A 27,011-nucleotide genomic window follows, 5' to 3' on the forward strand; every position below is an offset into this window, starting at 1 on the left:
GCCTGCTTTTCCCTCTCCCTCAGCTGTTCCCCCTGCTTTTGTGCTCTCTTGTTCTCTCTCTCTCTCAAATAAATAAAAAAAATCTTAAAAAAAAAAAAAAAGGAATGTGTTCATTTGCAAGGAACAGATAGCCCATTCCACAATGGCTATAATGAATAGAAATTTGTTTCTATTTATGACTTTTTTTCATGTAGGGTATGGAAATTGATAATGCAGATGTTGATTCAGCTTTTTAGCAACAACCTTTCCATATGCTCTTCCCACCATCTGAAATTTTCTTTTTTCTATATCCGCAGTTCTAAATTTTACCCATCTTTTAAATTATAAACTCTTCTACAGAGTTTTTATAGAAGACTATTCCCCAGGTGAAAATACTCTGTGTATACTTTTAGGTAGTACTAAAGCTGGAAAATGGCCTTTATCATTGAGTTATTTGCATCTATATCTATATCTCTGTATATCTTACATCTTCTATGTTAACTTCCCACTAGACTATAAATTCCATGTCTTGGGTATATCATTTGTTACCCTCTGAAAAGTGCCTTTTTTAAGGTAGACACCTTTCATTTACTTGTTGGATGAATGTGAAAGAATGAGTAAACCTTACCTTTTAAGCAAGCTTTCTCACTGCTATTTAGAGTCTAGAGGAAAGATAAGTTGTCAGGGGTGTGAATGTGGAGTTTGGGGTTTAAGCAGATAATTTAATTTACAGGAATTAAATGTACATATTACTGAAAGGAACACCATTATCATATAAATTAGTTTCTGAATGCACAGATACTTCTTTAATGCTATCCAAATGTATCTTCACATATTGTTAATACAATCTGTTAGTATTATGTGGAAATAAAATGGAAACTATTTTTTCTTCTAGTGCTTAGATGAATATGAAGATGATGAAGCAGGCCAGAAAGAGCGGAAACGTGAGGATGCAATTACACAACAGAACACGATGCAGAATGAAGCTGTCAGCTTATTAGATCCAGGCAGTTCCTACCTGCTACAAGTGAGTATTTATTTATTTAAATTTAATTTTAAAGAATTACCTTAAAAATTCATTTTCTTATGAGTTACTATATGTTGATTGATTGTGAACTCTAAGATCAAGAGTGACGTGCTCAACGAACTAAGCCAGCCAGGCACCCCTAAAAATCTATTTTTTAAATTTTTTTATTTTACAAATGAATATCTAAAAATACTAGGATGTCAGTTGCTATTTTAACAATCATTTTTAAGTAGCTTTTAATAATTTTTCCATTCTCCTCTTGGTTACATCTGCTCCATTTAAGTATTTTCAATGGATTTAACCATTGACTTTCTTTCTGTTCAAATACAAGTATATATGGTTCTTGGTTCCTGATCAGTGATAGCTAGGAAAAATAATTTCCTCTTTGCTCTTGATAAAGTTAGAATTAGTAAGCTTTTGAGTGGACAGTTATGCTCTAGGCTGATATTGCATTAGAATTATATAGCAACTAAAGAATGAACTCTGTGTAGTATTGTGAATTGCCAGAAACATCTGCACTTCTGTATAATTATACAAGTAAAATTAAACTCAATTTCAAATTAGCTGTTATTTTGGGTTTTTGTGGCAAAGAAAACTGGGAGTTGATCGTATTAGAATGCCTCAGTAGAAAGCAAACTACTCTGCAGAACTGTTTAATTTAAATTGGAATTTGGGAATGATCGTGATATAATCTAATCTTATATTAATTTGATGATTGAGATCATAAACTACTCTGTCATCTTCTCAGAGTTCATTTTTGATGTTAAAAAAAAATTAAGTAACCTCCGTACCCAGTATGGGGCTCAAACATGTGACCCTGAGATCAAGAGTTGCATACTCTTCTGACTGAGGCAGCCAGGTGCCTCCAGTTTTGACTTTTTAAATGCATTTTATTATATATCACTTTAAAAGGCGTTTCTGAGCAGATCGAATATCTCCCCATTTTATTAATGAAAAAAATTAAATATCAACTCTATTACTTTGTAAGGTTATGATAAAAAGGCATTTGAAAGAGGCAAATATTTTGAAGTAGTTTGGAAATGCAGGTGCAAAACTTCTTTGTCATCTGCTCTTTGAGGCAGATACACTGATGGGAAGAATGATGAAGTGATGCAAGTTTATCTGTTCTTTGTATCTAAGTTGCTGTTACTAGAAGTACCTACCCTGTTATGACATGGTGTAAGCTAATAAGCCATGTTTCTCTCAGTATCTGTGTGACTATTCAGAGTCTAAAATATCTTTGTTTCCTTTGTTTAACAAAATTGAAGTTAAATCTGGGTATATTCCAGGTGAAGATAGAGGCTTAATTTATTGAAATAGAGACAATACAGTATTTTTATTAGGAATAAGTTTATTAAGGGGGCACCTGGGTGGCTCAGTGGATTAAGCCCTCTACCTTCGGCTCAGGTCCTGGGATGGAGATGGAGCCTGTCATTGGGCTCTCTGCTCAGCAGGGAGCCTGCTTCCTTCCCCACCCCTCCGCCTGCCTCTCTGCCTACTTGTGATCTCTGTCTGTCAAATAAATAAAATCTTTTAAAAAAATTTATTAAGAATTAAAATTTTAATTCTTGGTCATGCCACTTTGGTATACTCAAATAGCACCAGGCACCTCTGTGGGGAATCTGCTTCTCCCTCTGACCACCCCCCCCCATGCTCTCTCTCTCAAACAAACAAATAAATAAAATCTTAAAAAAAAAAAAAAAATGTTCCTACCAAACCCTTAAAAACAGCCATTTGAGAATAAACCAGCAGAGCATTACATCGTCTCGGATGATGTACAGTGAACATCAGCCTACAGTAAAGCTGTAGATTTCATTACATGCATCAGCAAATCTACGTGGCTAACTTCTGCATTCCACTTTTACAGAATTTGTATTATACCTGTTATACCAAATAGCATTTTAAACACTGACATATAAATACCCTAATAAGGTAGAACAAAGATAAAAGTGTTTCTCTTATAAGAAACAAGATATACCCTCACCCTCACTTTTAGTCTTCAAACATTGTTGCACTTTAACTTTCATAATTTGACAGCGCATTCGTGGAACATTCTGCAGACTACTAATTTTGACGAAGAACACTTTTGATTTTACAAACATTACTTATATTAGCAGTAATGGTGGAGCTACCCCATGCTGCACAGCGAGAACCACCATTAGTGTGGTGAAACTTGTGACCCTTTCCAAGGCCACATTTCTGTGGCCTGCAGATGTCAGCCTTTGTGTCTTCCTGTGCTTGTGGACTGGTGTGGTGATCCACTGGGTGTCAGGATTTCTTTTGCTAGCTTTATAGAATGGATCAATGAGGATAACCTCAATTTATATATGGAATCTTTGCCAACCAAGTAAGAATTTCTAGGACTTTCAGATGCCCACAGTGGTGTCCAGCTCACTCCTCTGCAACAGACTGAAGGCTTCAGGCAAACTTTAGCTGGTTAACACCATGGTGGACAAGGTTGTCGTAGGTCGCACCTGTAGGGACTAAGCATTTGTGGCTACCACATTGTGCACGAATCCTAAATATGATGTTAACTTTGCTTGGCATTGTACCCTAGTCTGTGTACTTTATTTGGGCCAGGTTGACCAGGGGCCCCCATGGAGTGCAGAGAGCTGGTGGTACTGCCAGCAGTGTACCCTGAGAATAAAGTGCATTGTAGTGGACTACTTCTTCCTCCATAGTTCCTGAATGGACTCCTGAATTGGTAGGAACGATTTTGCCCATCTTGGCTTACCTTTGAGCTGATGGCTGCCACAGAGAAAGGAAAGAGCCTTTCTTTCCTTTACTGAGTATTTTCTACAAACAGAGTCGCCTACATAAAAACAACATGGCTCTTAAAAATAGAAAATTAAAAATAACATATTCTTACCATCTAATACTTAGACCTTATTCAAGTTTCACCAGTTATCTCAGTGATATTCCAAAGTATAGCAGAAGGATCTCATTCAAAATCAGGTGTTGCATTTAGTTGCTGTTATCCCCTTAGTTTCCTTTAATCTAAAGCAGTCTCTCTTTATATGTCTTATCATGGGGGGCCTAGGTGGCTCAGTTGGTTAAATGTCTGCCTTTGGCTCAGGTCATGATCCCAGGACCCTGGATGGAGCTCCACATTGGGCTCCCTGCTTGGTGGGGAGCCTGCTTCTCCCTTTGCCTGCCACTCTCCCTGCTTGTGCTCTTTCTCTCCCTCTGTCAAATCAATCAATCTATCTATCTATCTTTAAAAAAATAAATTTCTTAATCTTCCCACTTTAAAAGATTATAGGGTGGGCGTCTGGGTGGCCCAGATGGTTAAGCATCTGTCTTCAGCTCAGGTCATAATCCCAAGGTCCTGAGATCCCGATTGCCTCATCAGGTTCCCTGCTCAGCGGGGAGTCTGCTTCTTCCTCTCTCCCTGCCTCTCCCCCTGCTTGTACTTTCTCTCTTTCTCTCAAATGAATGAATAAAATCTTTAAAAATAATAAAATATTATAGGGCTACAGGGCGGTTACTTTATGATGTACCTTCAGTTTGGGTTACCTGATATTTACTTCTAGATTCAGGTTATAGATCTGTGTCAGGAATATCACAGAATTGATGCTATATTCTTCTCATTATGTATCCTATCAGTTTATACATAATTGTAATTTGTCCCCTCATGGCTGCTGATCACTCTGGTCATGTGATTAAGGTAGGGTTTTTTTTTTTTTTTTTTAGGCTTTACTTTCCTTTTCTTAATAAGTATTTTGTGGAACTGATGATCAAATGAGTCCTTTAATAGAAAAAAGTATTTTGTTGGTAAGGCTTTGAACCATGTAGATATCTTAATCTCCATCAAACTTTATCGTCTTCCTGCCTTTATATCTGTATATCTGTATTGACTCACTTTTACCTATTTTATCTGATGGGTAGTGTACCCTGTTACAATCTAATAGTTTTACTGTTGCTCCTATAACAAATTACTACAAATTTGTTGTCTTAAAAACAGCACAAACTTATCATCTTACAATTTTGTAATTTGGTAGTCCAACACAGTTCTAATTGGCCAAAATCAAGGACTAAAATCAAAGGCTTCAAAGGCAAAAATAGCACTACATTCCTTTTTGGAGGCTGTAGGGGAGAATCCATTTTCTTACCTTGTTTAGCTCTTTCTCAGTGACTACCCACATTCTTTGGATTATGGCCCTCCTTTTTCCATCAAAGCCTGCAAAGGTTGGTTGAGTACTTCTGCAGCTTGTCCTTCTGACCTTTCTTCTTAATCATATCTCCCTCTGACCTTCTTCTGCCTCTGTCTTCCACTTTTAATGAATCTTGTGATTACATTGAGCCAGTCAGACAATCTAGGATAATTTCCCTATTTAGGGTTGTTGATTAGCAACCTTTATTTCCCTTTGTCGGATAATCTAATATGTTTGAAGGTTACAGGAATTAGGACATAGACATTTTTGAGGGTCATTATTCTGCCTACCACACCATTATTATTTATTTTGATGTTCAAATTATCCCAGATTTTGCCAGTGGAAACTCTTTCGAGCTTTTGTATCCTTTGCCACATCTCCATCATTCTTGGAATACTTCTTGGCATAATATAATGTTAACAGGCTCATTTTTAACTTTCCTACACGGACATTGGAAGCAGCCATTTCTTTGAGAAGCTAAGGAGCTCCGATTCCTTTCACTAGAAAGTACTTTGAAGCCACGATCTGGGCTGTAGGATTGTTTATGATACTGAAATGTCACCATTCCTGGTCCGTCTCTGTGTATAGACCTACAGAATATATGTTTATCTGTATATATACATATCTGTCTTCTGTCTGCCCACCTGCCTACATCTATGTAGATACTGAAACTAATTTATACTGATAACTTCCAATCTAATCTAATACTATACAGTTTTATTTTAGTAGTTATAACTCCCTTTTGTGACGTTGAGAAACTTGTTTCCCGTTATCCTTAATGTTTTCTTATTTGTTCAATCCCCTTTTATGTAACTCATCTCCCATTGCTACCCCTTCCCCATATTTATACCCTCCTCACTACAACTGGGTCCTGACATTACATGGTGGCTTTCTTTGTGCATGAACACTTGCTGACCCTCTTCAGGCTTGGGCATCCTATGCAAGGCTGTAGGATGCCCTCCATACCCTGCTTGAATTGTGACTCCCCACACTGGATCACAACCCCTCCCCACCCCGCCCTGGGATTCCCTCCTTATACTGCTTAGCTTCTGTCACCTTATGATAGGCTGCCTTTCCTAGGGTCTTTGTTCATGTTTAGATTCTGAGACCTCATGCTGATTTGCTTCTGCAGGGAGACCCATCATCAACCTGATTGGGTTTTGACACCTTCAGACCAGAATACCATTCAGTGTGGAACACTCTCTTCATCATGTTTTGACTCTGGCATATCATCCCTGCTCATCTCTCTGTAGAGAGGCTCTCTGCAAGGGCTGCGAACTTCTATGCCATGCTGCTTTTGTACTCTTCTGGGGCTCTAAAACTCTGTTCTCTGCCACCTGTTCTCTGTTCTCCTGAATGAATGACCCTCACACCCTGCTTGGGCCTCTTGATGTTCCCTATATGGGACTTGCTTCTGACATTGTCCCAGGACTGATAGTCTGCCTTCCCCTTCCTGCTCTGTAGACACCCTCATTTCTGCTCTGGGTCTGATTTCTCAGTCTAAGCAAAGTCCCCCTGCTGTATGGATACTCGCTTCAGATTGCTTAGACTCTGATTCTCTGTGCCAGCCAGCTCTTCTTCATATAGGGCTCCAGTACTCTGATACCCTGGTTTGGGCCACTATGTTTCCTCTCCATCTAGCTCTGCACCACCTAATGGTTTTAGGACTGAATCGTTCAGAAAGGAAGGGGAATGATGAGTTTTTCCTTTTAAAATCTTTGTTAATTTGATAGAGTTCTTGTTTTGTTTTTCATTTTCTTAGCTATTTTTATCAGTTATACATTGCAGATATTTTGTTCTGCATTCATCTTCAACAGTATATCTTGCTGCATTATGTCTACCAGTATAAGTCCTGTAAGTTAGTCCTGAGAGCCAGTTAGCATGTAATGCCGTAATTTTATTGAGGGCTATGGCTTTGTCAGTAATTAGTTTATTTGAATAACTTCAGTATTATTTTGCTATATTTAGCTGGCCTGGATTTTCTCTGATCTTATTTCACATATGCTTTTATATTTGTTTATACTTTAGTTCTGCTCTGCCACTGCACCTGAAAGACAATTCATGGTATTTCCTCATTGACCATTCTAAGCTTGACTAAAGCAGTATGTTTTATTTAAACTTACACAAAACAGTTTGTGTCTTGCCAACATTTTCTAAGTGCTGTATAGGTCTTTACCCCTCCCTTTAGTAATATAAACCATCCCATTGCAAGGGAGATTATTTCAGGCAAAGCATATTTAAATCAGTTGTATAACAGGCTTTGGGGTTATTTGGAAGGTCTAATTACATAGTCTTTGAAACTTTTAAGACCAATGTCACTCTTAGCAGTTGTAGTTCTTGTAAGTGGTTTCAGTGATACTGGTATTTCTTTTACCTCCCGCCCCCATTTCGAATGCAGTTGCCAACTTTAACAGGTATCATAATTACTAAGTTGTCATCCTTTGTTTGTAAGTCTTTATTGCCACAGGAATACAGAGATTTCTTGTTAAAAAATCTGAGGCGAAGTTTATATTTGTGTATTAATGTGTAAAAACATCAAGCATTTTCCTTCTTAAAATTGTAGGAGACTCTTGCTGCAGTAGAGAGGTTGATTTTGCTTTTTCTGTCTAATATTTCTCATTCAAGAAATGCTCAGTTTTTTCTCTTTGGATAGAGGTTAGAAATCTCTTTAAACTCCATCTGTAATTGACCATATTGAATGCACATGAGAAGCAGACTACTACCACTCCTCCCAATTTCTTCTGGTACTAGTTCTCATACTAATATAGTCTGTCCAGTTTGGGGAACATTCCATTGTTAAGGAATGTAATTTGATTACTAGAATTACTGTAAAATAACATTTAGCTACAAAATATATAATCTAATAAAATACCCCATTTAAATCTACCAATAAAGAATAAGCTTAAGTGTCTTCTCTCTGCTTCAAAATCTTCACTATTGAAACAGTGGTTATATAGAAATAAGCTTAAATTCTAATTGTTTACACATCTTGGATATAAACATGGAATGATTTGATCAGAATTCTTATTTTACCGATTTCTATACTAGCTGTATAGAAAATACTGTGTGAAACTTGATTGAGATATGTTCTAAGTGACTAATTGTTTAAAAAAAAAAGCTGCAAGAAATATGGAAAACTGATCTTATATAACTTCCTATTAGTACATTCAACTAGAAACTTCTCTGATATTGACTTTAAGTCATTTATAATTGGGTCAAAGTATAAAATTAGTATAATGCCACTATAGTTTAGTGTTGCTGAAAACATCCTTCATTTCATATTTCTGTATTTTTAGAAATTCTGCTCTAACTCTGTATTAATCAAAATTTACCATATTCAGGAAAATTCCTTTGTTAAGCTTCATAAATATTATTTATTGCAATGTTCATATCATTTCAATCAGTGTTATTGGTAACCCACAAATCAGTAAATCCAATAAAGGCTGTTCTCATTCGGCAATTCTGGTTACTCCTTTCAGGAAAAGGTAGTCTGGGCAATCAAGCTGATGTCATGTTTTAAAATATTTCAGTTATAACCAAACTGAGACACAGTGTTGTTTTGGAATCTATGGAATTAACATTTTTTCTAATGCATATTGAGACGGACATCATTTAATGTTATGTCTTTGTTTAGTTCATGTAGAATAAGATTAGGGAAACTTATAAATGACAACCTTTATAAAATGTTAGTTGAGTACTGTTTGTGAAAATTTAGAGGTTAAAGTTTCATATGAAATCATCATCTGCATTCAATAAAATGTATTTTGGATACACATAAGCCTAGAATTTCTGCTTTTTCTAAATAATCAGTGATTAGACATTTTTTAAATTAATTTTTTTATTTTTTTATTAATATATAATGTATTAACTAGCCCCAGGGGTATAGGTCTGTGAATCGCCAGGTTTACACACTTCACAGCACTTACCATAGCGCATACCCTCCCCAGTGTCAGTAACCCTACCACTCTCTCCCTACCCCCTCTCCTCGGCAACCCTCAGTTTGTTTTGTGAGATTTAAGAGTCTCTTATGGTTTGTCTCCCAATCCCATCTTGTTTCATTTATTCTTTTCCTACCCCCAAACCCCCCACGTTGCATCTCCCCTTTTCTTATCAGGGAGATCATATGATAGTTGTCTTTCTCCTGTTGACTTATTTCGCTAAGCATGATACCCTCTAGTTCCATCCACGTCCTCGCAAATGGCAAGATTTCATTTCTTTTGATGGCTGCATAGTATTCCATTGCATATATATACACCACATCTTCTTTATCCATTCATCTGTCGATGGACATCTAGGTTTTTTCCATAGTTTGGCTATTGTGGACATTGTTGCTATAAACATTCGGGCGCACATGCCCCTTCGGATCACTGTATTTGTATCTTTAGGGTAAATACCCAGTAGTGCAATTGCTGGGTTATAGGGTAGCTCTATTTTCAACTTTTTGAGGAACCTCCATGCTGTTTTCCAGAGTGGCTGCACCAGCTTGCATTCCCACCAGCAGTGTAGGAGGGTTCCCCTTTCTCTGCATCCTCGCCAGCATCTGTCATTTCCTGACTTGTTAATTTCAGCCATTCTGACTGGTGTGAGGTAGTAGTATCTCATTGTGGTTTTGATTTGTATTTCCCTGATGTTAAGTGATGTGGAGCACTTTTTCATGTGTCTGTTGCCATCTGGATGTCTTCTTTGCAGAAATGTCTGTTCATGTTCTCTGCCCATTTCTTAATTGGATTATTTGTTCTTTGGGTGTTGAGTTTGATAAACTCTTTATAGATTTTGGATACCAGCCCTTTATCTGATAATGTCATTTGCAAATATCTTCTTCCATTCTTTCAGTTGTCTTTTGGTTTTGTTAACTGTTTCCTTTGCTGTGCAAAAGCTTTTGATCTTGATGAAGTCCCAGTAGTTCATTTTTGCCCTTGCTTCCCTTGCCTTTGGTGATGTTCCTAGGAAGAAGTTGCTGTGGCTGAAGTCAAAGAGGTTGCTGCCTGTGTTCTCCTCAAGGATATTGATGGATTCCTTTCTCACATTGAGGTCCTTCATCCATTTTGAGTCTGTTTTTGTGTGTGGTGTAAGGAAATGGTCCAGTTTCATTTTTCTGCATGTGGCTGTCCAATTTTCCCAACACCATTTGTTGAAGAGACTTTTTCCCATTGGACATTCTTCCCTGCTTTATCGAAGGTTAGTTGACCATAGAGTTGAGGGTCTATTTCTGGGCTGTCTCTTCTGTTCCATTCATCTATGTGTCTGTTTTTGTGCCAGTACCATACTATCTTGATGATGACAGCTTTGTAATAGATCTTGAAGTCTGGATTTGTGATACCACCAACTTTGGCTTTCTTTTTCAATATTCCTCAGGCTATTCGAGGTCTTTTCTGGTTCCACATAAATTTTAGGATTATTTGTTCCATTTCTTTGAAAAAATTGGATGGGACTTTGATAGGGATTGCATTAAATGTGTAGATTGCTCTACACATAGACATTTTCACAATATTTGTTCTTCCAATCCATGAACATGGAACATTTTTCCATTTCTTTGTGTCTTCCTCAATTTCTTTCATGAGTGCTTTATAGTTTTCTGAGTATAGATTCTTTGCCTCTTTGGTTCGGTTTATTTCTAGGTATCTTATGGTTTTGGGTGCAATTGTAAATGGGATTGACTCCTTACTTTCTCTTTCTTCTGTCTTGTTGGTGTAAAGAAATGGAACTGATTTCTGTGCATTGATTTTATATCCTGACACTTTACTGAATTCCTGTACAAGTTCTAGCAGATTTGGAGTGGAGTCTTTTGGGTTTTCCACATAAAGTATCATATCATCTGCAAAGAGTGATAGTTTGACGACTTCTTTCTGATTTGGATGCCTTTTATTTCTTTTTGTTGTCTGATTGCTGAGGCTAGGACTTATAGTACTATGTTGAATAGCAGTGGTGATAATGGACATTCCTGCCGTGTTCCTGACCTTAGCGGGAAAGCTCTCAGTTTTTCTCCATTAAGAATGATATTTGCGGTGGGTTTTTCATAGATGGCTTTGATGATATTGAGGTATGTGCCCTCTATCCCTACACTTTGAAGAGTTTTGATCAGGAAAGGATGCTGTGCTTTGTCAAATGCTTTTTCAGCAAGTGATTAGACATTTTAATCTAGTTATTGTGGTTTTAAAAATAACTGAAAAGCTAGGTTTTACAAAGTTTATTTTTTGTTGATTATAAGATATTTTTGTAAACAAACGATTTGTTTACATGTTTGATGTATAAAGTACAAAGATTCACCTGCCTTAATTTTAGGTACTGCCACTTTAATACAGGCTGATAAATTCTTTCAAGTTTACTTGGTAGGCTTTGTTACTCCCTTCTGTAAGAACAGCTGATGCCAGGGTGGGGAGAGTTAAAATGTCTTTAAACCAGCTGTCAAAGCATAACTTCCTCAAAGGTCAAGCCCAATCATACGGACACTTCTAGCATCCTATCTGTAACCTGGTTACTTTCTGCAACTGCTTAATTCCAAAGTGGTGCTTTTCTGTAGTGGCAGGTGACTAGAGAGGTTATTTTCATACATTGCCCATATTATTTATTCCATACTATTTGAGCTGGGGGTTGGGACAAAAACATTATCAAAGGTGGGAATCCCCATCTTCCAGAAAATAAGATATATATCAGACATGAAAAAATGAGATAAACTTTTATTTAAGTAAGTAGGTTAGACTGTCGTAATGGGTATGTACTGACTTGGAACAATTGAAACAGATTTACTAAAATTCCACATAAAAAATTGGTAGAGATTATTCTGTATCCCAGTTTTAAAAAAAAAAAAAAATCTTGGGGCTCCTGGGTGGCTAGGTGGGTTAAAGCCTCTGCCTTCAGCTCAGGTCATGATCCCAGCATCCTGGGATCGAGCCCCGCATCAGGCTCTCTGCTCAGCAGGGAGCCTGCTTCCCCCCTCTCTCTGCCTGCCTCTCTGCCTGTTTGTCATTTCTGTCTGTCAAATAAATAAATAAAATCTTAAAAAAAAATCTTCACTTCAAAATTTAAATTGTAAGCCTATTGTAAAGGAGTTATGCAATTTTTTTACTCACTTATGTCCTTTAATCCCCACAATAATCCAATAACATAGACATTGTTACTCCTATTTTAGAGATGAGGAAACTGAGACTGATAGAAGTTAAATAACTTACCATTGCTTCATAGCTACTGAAGCCTTTCTGGTTGGAACTTGGATCTAAATCTTACTCTAAACCATGTGGTTTGCTATACTGTTTCCTCTACATTGATGAGTCCTTTATTGCACCATGCAATCGGTATTTGCTGTTTTAGTCTGGAATCTGGTCATCTTATTTATAAAAGGATGGATTCTCTGATTTTAACATGGGATATTCTTTAACTGTAGAGTCTTGAATACTTTAAATGATAACTAGAAGAAGAGAATGATCAATTTTTAAAAAGACTCATCATTTCATTTTGACAGGTTTTATTAAAATGAAGCTGCAAAAAATATTTGGAGAGCCCAGGGTATTAAAAGATTGAAAGGGGTTGGGGCACCTGGGTGGCTCAGTTGCTTAGGGGTCATGATACTAGGGTCTTGTGATTAAGCCCTGCATCGGGATCCCTGTTCATCAGGGAGCCTGCTTCTCTCTCTCCTACCCACTCATGCTGTCTCTTGATGTCCCTCTCTCTCTCTCTCTCTCTCTCAAGTGAATAAATCAAATCTTTAAAAAAAAAAACAAAGATTGAATGGTGTGCCTGAGTTGCTCACTTGGTTAAGTGTCTGACTCTTGGTTTCAGCTCAGGTCATGATCAGGGTGGAGGGATCAAGCCCAGCACTGTCTGTTTGAGATTCTTCCACCTTCTTTCCCCTGCTCCGGTGCTCCTCCCGGTACTCCCAGGTGCAGGCACTCACTCTCTCTCAAATAAATAAATAAAATCTTTAAAAAAAAAAAAAAAGATTGAACAGAAAAATCCCTGGTTAATTGCAAGATAATAATTTCTCCATCCCAGTGGTTAATGTTAATTTACAACAGCCTTTCTTTTGGATAGTATACAATCAGCATAAAGAATACTTTCTTACTTTTAATTTTTAGCTGTCTTTTAAAATAAGCATTAATCATTATATGTATTTGAGGTGAGTCTTTTTTTAATTGAGGGTATAAAAAAGTAAAAGAGGGAGATACATTATATATGTATATGTATCTCGTGTGTGTGTGTGTGTGTGTGTGTGTGTGTGTGTATTCTAATTGTGTTTTTAGATGCTCAGTGACTTCTAAAGTGATTTAAGCTGATTGGTTGATGAATAATGTTTCCTTTTTCAATTTTCTGAGTTTTAAAAATCTTCTAAATTAAAAATACAATTTTGGGGCACCTGGGTGGCTCAGTGGGTTAAGCCTCTTCCTTCAGCTCAGGTCATGATCTCAGGGTCCTGGGATTGAGCTCTGCATCTGGCTCTCTGCTCAGCAGGGAGCCTGCTTCCTCCTCTCTCTCTGCTTGCCTCTCTGCCCACTTGTGATCTCTCTGTGTCAAATAAATAAAATCTTAAAAAAAAAAAAGAAAAGAAAAAAAATACAATTTTTAAAAAGTGGTTGGTTTTGTCTGAGAAATCAGATGTAGACTCTTATTTTGTATGACCAGCATTGTCAAGTTTTTAAAGCAGTGATATTTGTTCCAAATTAATTTCTTTCAAAATCACTTATTAACTGTTTTATGTAATGTGGAATTGTGTTCTTACACATACACCAAAATTGATGTCATTATTATTGCTTTACAGGACCCATCTAGAACAGTTTCAGGCAGATATAAAAGGTAAGACTCCTTAAATTTTAACTTACAACATATTATAGATGTGACTGTAATATCTGTCTGACCATAGCTTAACTAAGGAGAACTGTTTCAAACAGCTTGTTGAAAAATAAGAAACCTTAATATTGTGCTGTTAAGAAATTACATTGTAGGCAGGAGTATAGTAATGTCTGTTTGATCATGACTTATTCTGTTATACCCTGCTGTCCTTGAAAACTGTGCATACCATGAATTTGTATGGAACTGATGAAATTAAGCAAAATAGAAACTAAGAATCATATCCCCTTGTGTATTTGAACATTGAAAATATAAGTATACTACCTTTATTAGTCAGCTTGGGCTGCCATAACAAAGCACCATAGAAAGAGAGGGCTTAAATAGAAATTACTTTTCTCACGGTTCTGGAGGCTGGCAGTTAGAGATCAAAGAGCCACCAAGGTCAGATTTTGGTGAAGGCCATCTTTGCAGTTGCAGACTTCTTGCTCTCTCCTTACTGTGGTAAGGAAGGGGCCAAGGAGTTCTCTCAGATTGCTTTATCAGAGCACTAATTCCATCCATGAGGACTCTATGTTTGTGACCTAAGAACCTCTGAAACACCTCGAAGCTCTATCTCCTAATATTACCACATTAAACATGAGGATTTCAACATACAATTTTTGGGAGGTTGCAGAACACTCAGACAATACCAAGTCTTATACACTATGAGTAATACTTTTACCAGAAAAATGTGTTTGAGTATGTATGTACATGTATAGGAGGAAAATCAGAATTAGATATGAGAAGTTGTTTAATGGAGATGCTTGGGCTCTTAGCCTCCTCTTTCCCTGGTGACATCATAAAGGTTACAGAAGATATGGTCATACATGCGCTAATAATCATAGAATAGTGGTAAACCTTATCAAGTGCTTATAATGTCTCAGGTGTTTTACGTAGAGGGATCTCATTCAGTTCTCACAATTATCTTAAAAGGTAGGTATAATAGACACAATGTTTACTTTCATTTTGTAGATGAGAGAAGTGTGGGGTTCAAGAGGTAGAATAATTTCACTAGGGAATAAGGCTTGTTAGTCATTAGCAGAGTCATGATTTGAACTCAGACAGCCTGACTCCAGAATACACATGCCTGCACCATCTATGTAGATCTATACACATAAAACCGTCGATTTCCTCTATTTGTATGTTAAAGTTTGAAGTGTTTGGTTGAAAGTTTTAGTTAGTATATTCCATCTAAAATAAAACATTAAGAGGAGCTCTAATTTTAATACTATTACATATAAATAAAACTCAATTTTTAATTTTTAGTATGGGCCATAATATCTACTAGTAGTAGAAAAAGGTAAAAAGACCAAAATAAGCAACAATTGAGTGTAAGAAAGTGAAATGGTCTCAGGTGAACTTAATATATTTGCTACTGCTTCTGTTTTAATTTTCATTTCTGAGTAATTCTGATTTAGGTATAATGAAATCTGTGATTCTTTTTAAGTGTCTAGCATTTATACATTGCTTAATAATTTTTACTGAACATGAGTAGCTTAAACTGGAAAGAATCTCATTTCTTTTGCTAGAAATTATTGCCAGTCAAATAGCTTTGATTTGGCAAATTTATTTCCAGGCCACATTCTCAAACCAGAAACATTTTTATCATTAGTTTTTGGTTTGGGGATAAAGATAAACTTAAGTAACTTAATAAATGTATAAATATTTACTTATTAAATAGTAAACCTTGAATTATAATTGACACTTTTCAGATTAGTGTTAAGTAGAATTAACAAGGGAATACTTTTCTTATGAATACTCATCAAATACTTCATTTACATTTCACTGTGTTAAAGCAGGAAGAAGATTGGTTTTCCATCATGTATGTTTCTATTTTTAAGCTTTTCAGACCATTATTTTACTTGGGACCTGTTGCTATACTGATACTTTTTTGTTTTCGTGACCTAGAGCATGTTTTGTTAATTTTCAGCTTTCAAAGGTTTTAGCCCTGTTTAATTCTGTTATAAAACAAACATTTTTTAAAGCTTCTAGTCATTATTCCCTGACTTACAGCAACTTGTAGTTTGAATACTGTTTAAAAAGGAGAAAAATGACTTAAAAAATAAAAACAAACATAAAATCTAGAATCTAATTTGAAATTATTAATTCCTTATCTAAAGAAATTTGTTAAATTGTGAATCATCAGTTCATTACTTTCATTAATATGTCAGCACGTGTAGCAGGGACTAGAGAATGGATGATCTTGGTGAGGGTGTCTGCTGACTAATGGGCATTTAAAAAAAGGAAGACTGCCTAAAGAATAGAAATTTGGCCTCATATGTTAGAAAATGTTTCCACTGTACCAAATAATTTATGAGATACTGTACACAGCTAGACAAATTCTTAAAAAGTCATTGGAGGATACAAGAACTCACAGAACTAGTTTGTATGTGTGCTGTTATAAATTATGAATTAAATATTTAATTTTTCTTACAAATAGCAAGAATGTACTTTTTGAGAATTGAGTCTGTTAAATACTAGTTAGGCTGTATTTTATTGAAATCAACTCTTGTTTATCTCGGGCATCTCTTATATATGGACTAATTTCCTTTTTAAAACATATTTAGAGGCACCTGGGTGGCTCGGTTAAGTGGCTGTCTTCGGCTCAGGTCATGGGGAGTCCCAAGATCAAGTCCCACATTGGGCTCCCTGCTCAAAGAGGTGTCTGCTTCTCCCTCTTCTTCTGCTCCTCCCCCTTCTTCTGCTCCTCCCCCTGCCTGTGCCCTGTCTCTCTCTCTCTTTCTCTCTCTCTCTCTCAAATAAATAAAATCTTTAAAAAAAACATATTTAGAAATTATTTGGAGGTGGGAATCATGAAATTTCTGCAACTCAAAATTTAGGAAAAATGAATCAGTATCACATATTCATAGGTTTTTGTTTTTGTTTTCATTGTGTGATTTTTCTTAATAAGCCTACTTGGTTAAGTTTATAGTGCATTGGTCAAAATAAGGTTTTTTTTAAAAAAAGGCAAGACAGGTTATTAGATGTGTGCTTGCAGATACCCTACTCACTGTGATATCTAAATAAAACTGTCATACACCAAAACAAAACAAAAACAAAACAAAACAAGACAGTTCTAAATGACTTGCAAAGGGCAGGATTAACCAGGGTGTATAATTTACCATTTTTATTTATGTATGTAATTCAGCCGTCAGGAATGGCTCTGATTAAAAAATAGGGAAGAGAGTTAAGACAAATACTAAGTTTTATCATTCTCACATAGTAATTAACTGGTCTCTTTGTTTTCACAAATATATTTAATGCAGTATTAATTGTTTTATTAAGTAATTATGGAGTCATAAGTGCTTCTAAGTCCTCCCCCCATCTAGTAACCTTAACATTAGGTTACATTTATGTAGTTTTTAATAGTATGCAAAGCACCTTCACCAGACATTACCCAACAGTAATCCTATCAGGCAGTGGGACAGGTATCTTCTTTTCCAAAGTGAAGAAAAAGGCTTTAGTTCAGTGAACCCTTTGTTTTACCACATGCCCTCTGAGCAGAAATTAGTTAAGTTACAAGAGAGGAAATATTACAAGGTTTTCCTTTATTTTTTTTATTGTAAAGATTTGAGAGAGTGAGAGATGGTACCTGCCCTCCAGTGAGTGCAGGGCGGGTGGTGCAAAGGGAGAAGCAGACTCCCCACTGAGCTTGTCCAGGGGCCTAATCTCAAGGTCCTTTAGATGATGATCTTGATAGGAGCAGGAGCTGAAATAGGAGTCTTGAAGCTTAACAGACTGAACCACCTGGGCGCCACAAGGTTTTGCTTTTACAAAGAGCATGGACACATCAGGATATGAATGTTAGAAAGAAGAAACATTGTCTTAACTAAAACATAGGTGCAAAATCCTATTTCAGATCTATAGTGTTTTATGTTTTACTCTACTTCTTTCTGTAACTCTAATGTGTGTACCTTCATTGGGACTTTTCTTCCCTTATAATTTTTTGCTGTTACTAAAAGCGATCAGGGTAGAATTTTTATACGATTTAAAAATTGTTTTCTTTTCTTTAAAGGCAGTCCTCACTATTGAAGATTTGAATTGGAAAAGCCCACTCATAACACTACCCTCCAAGTTAATCATTATTAACATTATTTTAATTTTTTACTTCCACTTTATTTTTTAGGCTTTTATTTAAATGACCATGGGCATAATGGATGTATGATTTTGCATTCTGGTTTGCTCCTTCTTAAGTTTTCAGTAGAATGGCTGATATCAACAGAGCAGTCTCTTCTTTTCTCCCTTTCATGAAGTATAGCATAAATATACCAGAGACACTCATTGTAACTCCTTTGGGGACCCTTAATTTCTTTATTTTTTATTTTAAAGTTTTTATTTATTTAAGTAATCTTTTTTTTTTTTTTAAGATTTTATTTATTTGTGTGACAGAGAGATCACAAGTAGGCAGAGAGGCAGGCAGAGAGAGAGGAAGGGAAGCAGGCTCCCTGCTGAGCAGAGAGCCTGATGTGGGGCTTGATCCCAGGACCCTGGGATCATGACCTGAGCCGAAGGCAGAGGCTTTAATCCACTGAGCCATCCAGGCGCCCCTTAAGTAATCTTCTATACCCAACATGGGCCTGAGATCAAAAAGTTGCATGCTATTCTGACTAAGCCAGCCAGGGTCCCTCAATTCTTTATTAGGACAGACATGACAATAGCATTATCTTCCTGTCAGTTCTGCTATAATACATGTTTTTGGAAACTCGAATTTGTCCCAGTGGATATATTAGGGAACAGTTTGGCCATAACACAGATTTTTGTGTTTGCCAAGACACAATTTTGTTCATCGGAAACACTAGGTAAGCGCGTAAAACTGTACCCAGCTTAACTGAACCATGTAGGAAGACACAAAAAACACACACCTCAGACATCTACCAGCTGACTTGAGTGTGAGTCACAGCCATTCATTCACACGTGGTGTCACAACTTCCCATTTGATTTCAGATAACTCTCCTTCTTACACTTCTTGTGGAAAAAAAAAAAGAGGGATCACTTTTAAAAGATACTGTATCTTCAGATTATTTCTCAGATATTATCTCAAATCTGTTGTTTTGAACTACCAAACAGAAATTCAAACCTTTAGTTGTCACTTGATTCTGAGGCTCTTTCATAGGAAATTAAAGAGAACCTATTTAAGTTTGGAAGGTAAATAATTTATTCAGAAAAATTTCATGCAAAGATTTTAAGATGTTGCAACTTTTTTTCTAAATGGCACTTTCTCTATAACCATTGTTTTAAAACCAGTAGTTCTTGTTTGATTGCACATGTGTTTTGAGAATCACTGAGTCACAAGAAATTTCTTTGGTTTGTTGGTTAGGGATCAAACCAAAACAATCAGCTGGATTGTTTAAAGGTGAGAATTACAGACTAAGGACCAAATGTATCTTCTAGTAACTGAAGAGGAACCAGGTTTCTTGGACTGTATGTGTTTTCTAAGGAAATATATTCCTTTTCAAAATGTCTTATTTTTTTATTAATATATTCTTTATTTTACCTAATGCTATAAGGCATACAGTAGCTGTATGTTCTAGCTGTGGTTCTTCTGGTGAATGGATATTACAAATGAATGTGAATGTCAAAAAAATGATAATTTAAAAATAATTGAGATACTGGTACGTTTTATGGACCTCATGGTTCCCTTGTGGATCTGTGAATTTTTATCTATGCTATAAATATTAGTAGCTAGGATTTAGATAGTATTTATTATGTAATATACAGTATTCAGAGTACTTTCCTTATACATTAATTCAGTTAAATCTCCTGGTAACCTTATGAGGAAGATGTTTTATTATTCCCATTTTACAAATGAGCAAACTGAGGCACAGTGAAATTTAATGTCTTTTTGAGATCAGACATATTAATTGGTTGATCTTATCAACATATGTTTGCTTTACCTCATGGTAATAGTAATTTGCTTAGTGTTGGTAGAATGTAGAGTATTTGATTCAGAGTTTGATTTTCGCTTATTTTGACTCCCCAGTAACTGAAGGTACCCATAACTACATTTTTTGTTTGTTTGTTTAACATAGTTTACTACTCATGTGGCTTTGGATTTCACAGAGTTCACTCAGCTATCTTTACTTTTGTTCTGGCTACAGCATGGGAAAATAAGTTTTTTTCTTATAATCTTCAAATCCAACAAGATCTAAGGTTATCTTTATAATCATGAAAGATAAATTGTGTGATAACATTTGGTACATTATTTTAAAGTGCATTTTATGTATTATATTTCCTTAGGAATTAATCACTAATCTGAATTTGCTCTTCCATATTTAATCTCTGTTTTTAAGAGCTTTGAAATGTACTTCAGATATCATAAAGTTCATCCTTTGAAAGTATACAATTCAGTGGTTGACAGTACTTACACAGGGTTGTATACCCATTACCACGATCTAGTTCCAGAACTACCCCCACACCAAAAAAAAGGGGGAAACCCCATGCCTGTTAAATGACCAGCCAGTCCCCATATTCCCTTCCCCTTAGCTTTAGCAACCAGTACTCTGTTTTGTGTTTTTTAATAGATTTTCATATGCTGGGTAATGCATATAAGTGAAATCATATAATACGTGGCTTTTTGGTCTGGCTTCTTTCATATAGCATAATGCCTGCCAAGATTTGTCTGTGTTGTAGCCTACCTGGATAAAACCACATTTTGTTTAACCATTCATCATTTGATGGATATTTAGGGTGTTTCCACCTTTTGGCTCATAGGAGTTTTATTAGGATATGTAGCATATAATATGCTATGAACATTCATGTGTAAATTTTTGTGGTTCTTAATTATTCCTAATACACAGAAATTTTCCATATTGCTTAGTTGAAAATTTTTCTGAAAAATTAGATGTTTTATGTCAATATGTTTTGAATAATTCTGAGGTACAAGGTACTATGCTTGGTGTTTGGGAGACACGTGCTAAGAGAATAATGAAAAGTGTATAATCTTAGCTGTTCTTAGCAAATGCAGTGACTTACCTCTGGAAAAATGTTTTCTGGGTTTGTCTATCCCTCAGGTAGTAAAATTTAGCAACCAGGTATTTGAGTAAAATGATGAGATAACTGTCATATTTGATCTCGTTAGGATAATTCAATATATGTAATATACCAGAAATGAGCATGTATGATAGCCCCTAACTGGAAAAACTTAAATTTCTAACAATGAGGATGTTATTAGCTATAATATATTAATATATTATAAATAGTTATAATGCAGACATTAATCTGATGCTGTAGAAAACAATTATGTAGAATAATTATTTCCTATATGTTAAATGGGGAGAGGGTGGGCATGTTACAAAGAGAATGATACAAAACAAAGTATCATAATATATATTAAGTCTTCATAACTTGAAATCTACTAAAATTGTATGTAATAGAATGTAATGTTTATTAATAAATAATTACCGTTTAATCAGATTTTCAAAGGGGGCTGTGATCTAAAAAAATTAAGAACTACTATGTTGTACAATATATCAGTAGTTATCTCTGCATTGGTGGGATTACTGAGATGAGTGGTTTATATGTTTTGTTTCCTGCAGTTAGTATATATAAATTTGTGAGTCTGGGAGTTTTTGATTTTGATCTTTAGTTATTACTCTATGTGTATGTGTGTGTGTAAAGGAAGAAAGTGTAGACTTACACAGAGTAAGGGGCTGTTTTGAGGGAGGAGTGTGAGTAATGGTGGGAGAGAGTAAGATAGCAAAACATGTTAAAAATATGAAGGGCAATACTGTACTGGTTGGTTATTTAGGGATTTCATAGTTGATCCAATACTGCTAAATATTTGATACCATTCTAAAAGTGGGATTTTACTCATGAGTCTTGTATTTCTTCTAATTGCTAAGCCTTAAAATACCTTTTTTAGTGGAAAATTCCTCTAGCTGTAATCTTATAATGCTGTGCCAATCTTGTTCTCATGATAGTTTTAAAATAACAGTTTTTTATTCCCCAATGTAACACCTCCTAGTCTTTCCACAGAAGATGTGAAAATTCCCAGAGGGGAAAAACTTCCAGTGAATGGAAGTATTTATCTTTTATGACACTTTATTCTTTTCCCTCTTCTGAACTTTATAGTTAATATCTTTAATAGCTAAGGGCAGAGGGGATTCTTTTCGGAATTGTATTAGAGCTTTATGTTAACATTCCCAAGCAGAATATTACAAACTCTTTGGAGTTAACGAAACAACCTTTTATTCTGTATATTTTGTACTGTACATATCTGTCCCTCAAAATACGTTGAAAACATTTCTGTTTTTAAAATAAACAGAGCTAAATTTGGCAAAAGATAAAGTAACTACTATTCATAATTTTAACAGTATTCCTTATAAACCTAATACATAACACATAAAGCACTGATTTTTTAGTAATAATTATTCCTTGTTTTAAAATTATATAATAGTATCATTTATATAGTTACTAACCTAATATGAAGGATTTCAGAAATTAATGGGTTAAATTTTCTGAAATACTGTCCTAAGCTTCTGCATCAAGCAAATACAAACTTTTTTTTTTTTAATTTATTTATTTGACCGAGATCACAAGTAGGCAGAGAGACAGGCAGAGAGAGAGGAAGGGAAGCAGGCTCCCCACTGAGCAGGGAGCCCAATGTGGCGCTCTATCCCAGGACCCTGGGATCATGACCTGAGCCGAAGGCAGAGGCTTTAACCCACTGAGCCACCCAGGTGCCCCGCAAATACCAACTCTTAAGGGATATCCATATTTCTAGGTTTTTATGTTTGTGGTTGCCAGCATTGTAATTTCTACATAAATGGTGTTGTGGTTGATCCATATAACTAGATTTTTTAAGTGAAAAGCTTTTTAAGAGTTATTCCAGTGCCCTTCTATAATATGATATGGCTTCAGTGGTACCTTACTCTCTTGATTTCCTCTCTACCATTTTGCTGCTATTTCCCAGTCTTATTTGTAGTTCATCCTTTCCTGTACTTGTTCTTTATGTGTTGGTATTACTCAGCTATCTGTCTTCAACTTTATTTTCTTTTTGTTCTGTGTTTTTGTGCCAGAAATTTTCTTTACTTCTCAGACTTACAGTACTACCTATACATACACCAGTGGCTTCTAAGTCCTTGACTCTGTTTCTGTATTAACCAACAACTGTTAAATATCTACTTACAGGTGTCTCAGAAGTATTTCAAAACTCAGCATGTTCAAAAGTAAACTTGTTAAACCTGCTAAATTTCAGTAGTTGACATCATAATCTACTTTTGCTCAAGCTAGAAATCTGGACATTGTTTATGACCTTCTCCCCGTCCCCCCCCCCCCAACTACCGCATCTACATTCAGGCATTTATCAAGACTGAGTTTGTATCTCCTGCATATCTTCAGTGCCAACACACCAGTCTAGGACATTATCATCTCTTACATAGATTATTAGGATAGGTTCCAAACTGGCTTCCCGGCTTCCAGTTTTGTCTTTCATTATTTTTGTTAAATGAGTTTTTCACTTTCCTGGCTTTAATGGCTTCCTGTGACCTTTGAATTAAGTCTAAACTAGTCTCCAAGGTAGGGTGATACACAAGATAATGCTAGTATGCAAGAAGAAAATCTTTTTTAATTTCAGGTCATGACCTCAGGGTGTGGGATTGAGCCCCGTGTGGGCCTCTGCACTCAATGGGGAGTCTGCTTCCCCTCTCCCTCTCCACTCATGTGCTAATACACTTTTTCTCTCTCAAGTAAATAAATCTTAAAAAAAAAAAAAAAAGTACAAAGATGATCTCATGGTTAGTCAGCAGGCAAAATATACAAAATCAGATCTGTTCTTATATCCTTATTTCGGAGTTGTAAGTGAAAGGTTTTAAAAATTTAAGTTCTTATTTTCAGTTACCTTTTTTTTGCTATGATGGCCACTTAAGATCAAATTTGCTAGCTGATCTTAGAACTAGCTCTTTGAATCTCTATGTGTTAAAGTAAGACCCTAAGAAGTAATGAAACATACTCAACAATACTTTCACTAAAAATACTATAGTCTGTTTTTAAGAAAACAAAAAAATTTTGTATCATAAATAATTAAAACATAAATTCTTTTCATCCGTTTGTGTGCTATTTTTTGTGATACAGATAACATTTTCATGGTATGATTATATTGTAAATAATATTTTATATATATTATGTACATGTATTGTATATTCTATTTCATATATTTGTGTAATAATGTACTATATGTAAATGTATTATTTATATAATATGTTTATAAGTCATTATAAAAATAGTAGACAAAGATACATACCAACATGGTTATGTAGTAAATAAAGTTTGGAGATCATTAGTTCAAATTTTTCTATAAAATACCTTTCAGGCTTCCTGTCTGCTTTTCAAGAATCATATCTTACCATGCCTATATTTATATTTCATACCTTAGCTATGTTGGACTTTTCTGTTTCTTAAATGAGCCATATACTCTTTGTTTGTAGATATTTGTACATTCTTATTCCCCTTTTAAGTCTTAGCTTAAATATTCGCTAGCATGCATAGTGCTACTCAAAGTATGGTCCTTCAACTCTTACCAGCCCATGACAAGATAAGAACAGAACTTGAGAGTAAACATTTCGAAGCTTGAATTGCATTTTGATACTGTCATCATCACATCTAAGTGCATGATCAGTGGTCTCCTTTCTCAATAGGATATTAACTAGTTCAAGTACCATGATGCTTGTGTGATTTCCTTTCTTAACTCAAGGTTTTTTTAGAGCTGTTTAAAATTAACAGCAAAATTGAGGGAAAGGTACAGAGGTTTCCAGTATATTCACTGCCTCCCCTCACTCATAGCCTCCTGCATTATCAGTATTCCCCAACAGAGAGGCACAGTTGTTAAAACTGATATATTCCATATCACATCATAATCACCCAAAGTGCATAGTTTACATCATGGGTCAGTCTTAGTGTTGTACATTCTAAGAGTTTGGACAAATGAATGACATGTATTCATCATTATGGCATACAGAGTATTTTCCCTGCTCTGAAAATCCTCTGTATTGCATCTGTTTATCCTTCCCTGTATTATCTCTCCCCTTACCCCTTGGAAACTACCTATCTTTACTTTGAGCATAGTTTTGCCTTTTCCACGATGTCATATAATTGAAATCATACAGTATATAGTTTTCTCATACTGGCTTCTGTCCCTTAGTAATAGGCATTTAAGCTTCTTTTTAGCACCGAATAATATCCCATTGTCTGCATATACCACAGTTTATTTGTCCATTGATCTATGAAAGGATATTATAATTGCTTCTAAATTTTGGCAATTGGGACTAAAGCTGCTGTAAACATCCCTGTGCAGATTTTTGTGTAGACAAAAGTTTCTTCAGGTAAATGCCAAGAAGCATGACTGATGGATCATGTGGTTGAGAGTATATTTAGTTTATAAGAAGCTACCAAACTGTCTTCCATTGTAGTTGTGCCATTTTACATTTCTACTAGCAGTTCTAAATCCTCAATAGCATTTGGGATTGTCATTGTTTCTGATTTTAGCCATTCTTATGGGTGTGCATTATTGTTTTAATTTGCATTTCCCTGATGACATAATATGGAACATCTTTTCATATGCTAATTTGCTATCTGTATATCTTCTTTGATAAGGTGTCTGTTAAGGTCTTTGGCCTCTTTTTTAATAGGGTTGTTTGTTTACTATTGAATTTTATTTATTTATTTATTTATTTTTTTTTAAAGATTTTATTTATTTATTTGACAGAGAGAGATCACAAGTAGACGGAGAGGCAGGCAGAGAGAGAGAGAGAGAGAGAGAGAGGGAAGCAGGCTCCCCGCCGAGCAGAGAGACCGATGCGGGACTCGATCCCAGGACCCTGAGATCATGACCCGAGCCGAAGGCAGCGGCCTAACCCACTGAGCCACCCAGGCGCCCCATTACTATTGAATTTTAAAAGTTCTTTGTACATTTTGGGTAGTACTTTTTCGCGCGTGTCTTTTATAAGCATTTTTTCTCAGTGTGGTTTCTCTTCCCATTCTTTTTTTTTTTTAAGATTTTATTTATTTATTTGACAGAGGGAGTAGCTCCAGGGAGAGCACAAGCAAGGGGAGTGGCAGACAGAAGGAGAGGGAGAAGCAGATTCCCTGCTAAGCAGAAAGTCAGACATGGGGCTTGATCCCAGAACTCTGAGATCATAACCTGAATGGGAGGCAGATGCTTAACCAACTGAGCCACCCAAGGTCCCCTTTCCCTTTTTCTTAACATTGTCCTTTACAGAGCAGAAATTTTTAATTTTAATGAAGTCCTGCTGTTGATTATTTCTTTTGTAGATTATGCCTTTGGTGTTGAATCTAAAAAGTCATTGCCATGACCAGGGTTTTCTAGGTTTTGTCCTATGTTGGTTATGTTCTAGGAGTTCGTAGTTTTGCATTTTACATTTAGGTCTGTTATCCATTTTGAGTTGTTTTTTTTTTTTTTTTTGTGAAGGGTATAAGATCTTTGTCTTAATTTTTAATTTGAAAAATTCATGTGAATGTTCAGCTGTTCTAGCACCAGTTGTTGAAGAGACTGTCTTTTCTCCATTGTATTGCCTTTGCTCCTTTGTCAAAGATCAGTTGCGGGTTATTTATGTTAGTTTATTTCTGGGCTCCCTATCTGTTCTATTGCTCTATTTGTTTATTCTTTCAATAGTACCACACTGTCTTGGTTACAGTAGCTTTATAGTAAGTATTGAGTTGAGTATAATCAGTCTTCCAGCTTTGTTTTTCAATCTTGTGTTAGCTATTCTGGATTTTTATTTATTTATTTATTTATTTTTTGGCTGTCTGTGTGAACTTCAGAATTAGTTTGTCAATATAAAGTAACATGGCTGGGATTGTGATTGGACTTGTATTGACTACAGACCAAGTTGGGAAAAATTGACATTTTACCAATGTTGAATCTTCCTATTCATTAGCTGAGAATATCTCTACAGTTACTTAGTTCTTCTTCGATATCTTTCATCAAGAGTTTTGTAGTTTTCCTCCTATAGATACAGTACTTTCTTATTAGATTTATACCCAAGTATTTCATTTGGGGGAGCTAATATAAATAT

At 35.6% G+C, this 27,011-nt stretch overlaps 1 protein-coding gene and 1 pseudogene across 1 annotated transcript in view; one reads left to right on the top strand and one right to left on the bottom strand.

Moving 5' to 3' along the window:
• Positions 1–27,011, top strand: part of LOC111142254 (pro-apoptotic WT1 regulator) — a 112,061-nt gene that overhangs the window by 69,798 nt on the left and 15,252 nt on the right. The window contains exons 2-3 of the mRNA XM_022495299.1: positions 875–1,006; positions 13,913–13,947. Coding sequence (XP_022351007.1) covers positions 875–1,006; positions 13,913–13,947 — 167 coding nt within the window. The remainder of the gene's footprint in view (positions 1–874; positions 1,007–13,912; positions 13,948–27,011) is intronic.
• Positions 3,071–7,547, bottom strand: LOC111142302 (annotated as a pseudogene).

Source organism: Enhydra lutris, unplaced genomic scaffold (assembly GCF_002288905.1).
Source record: "Enhydra lutris kenyoni isolate GAN:26980312 unplaced genomic scaffold, ASM228890v2 scaffoldscaffold7, whole genome shotgun sequence".
Lineage (NCBI taxonomy): Eukaryota > Metazoa > Chordata > Mammalia > Carnivora > Mustelidae > Enhydra > Enhydra lutris.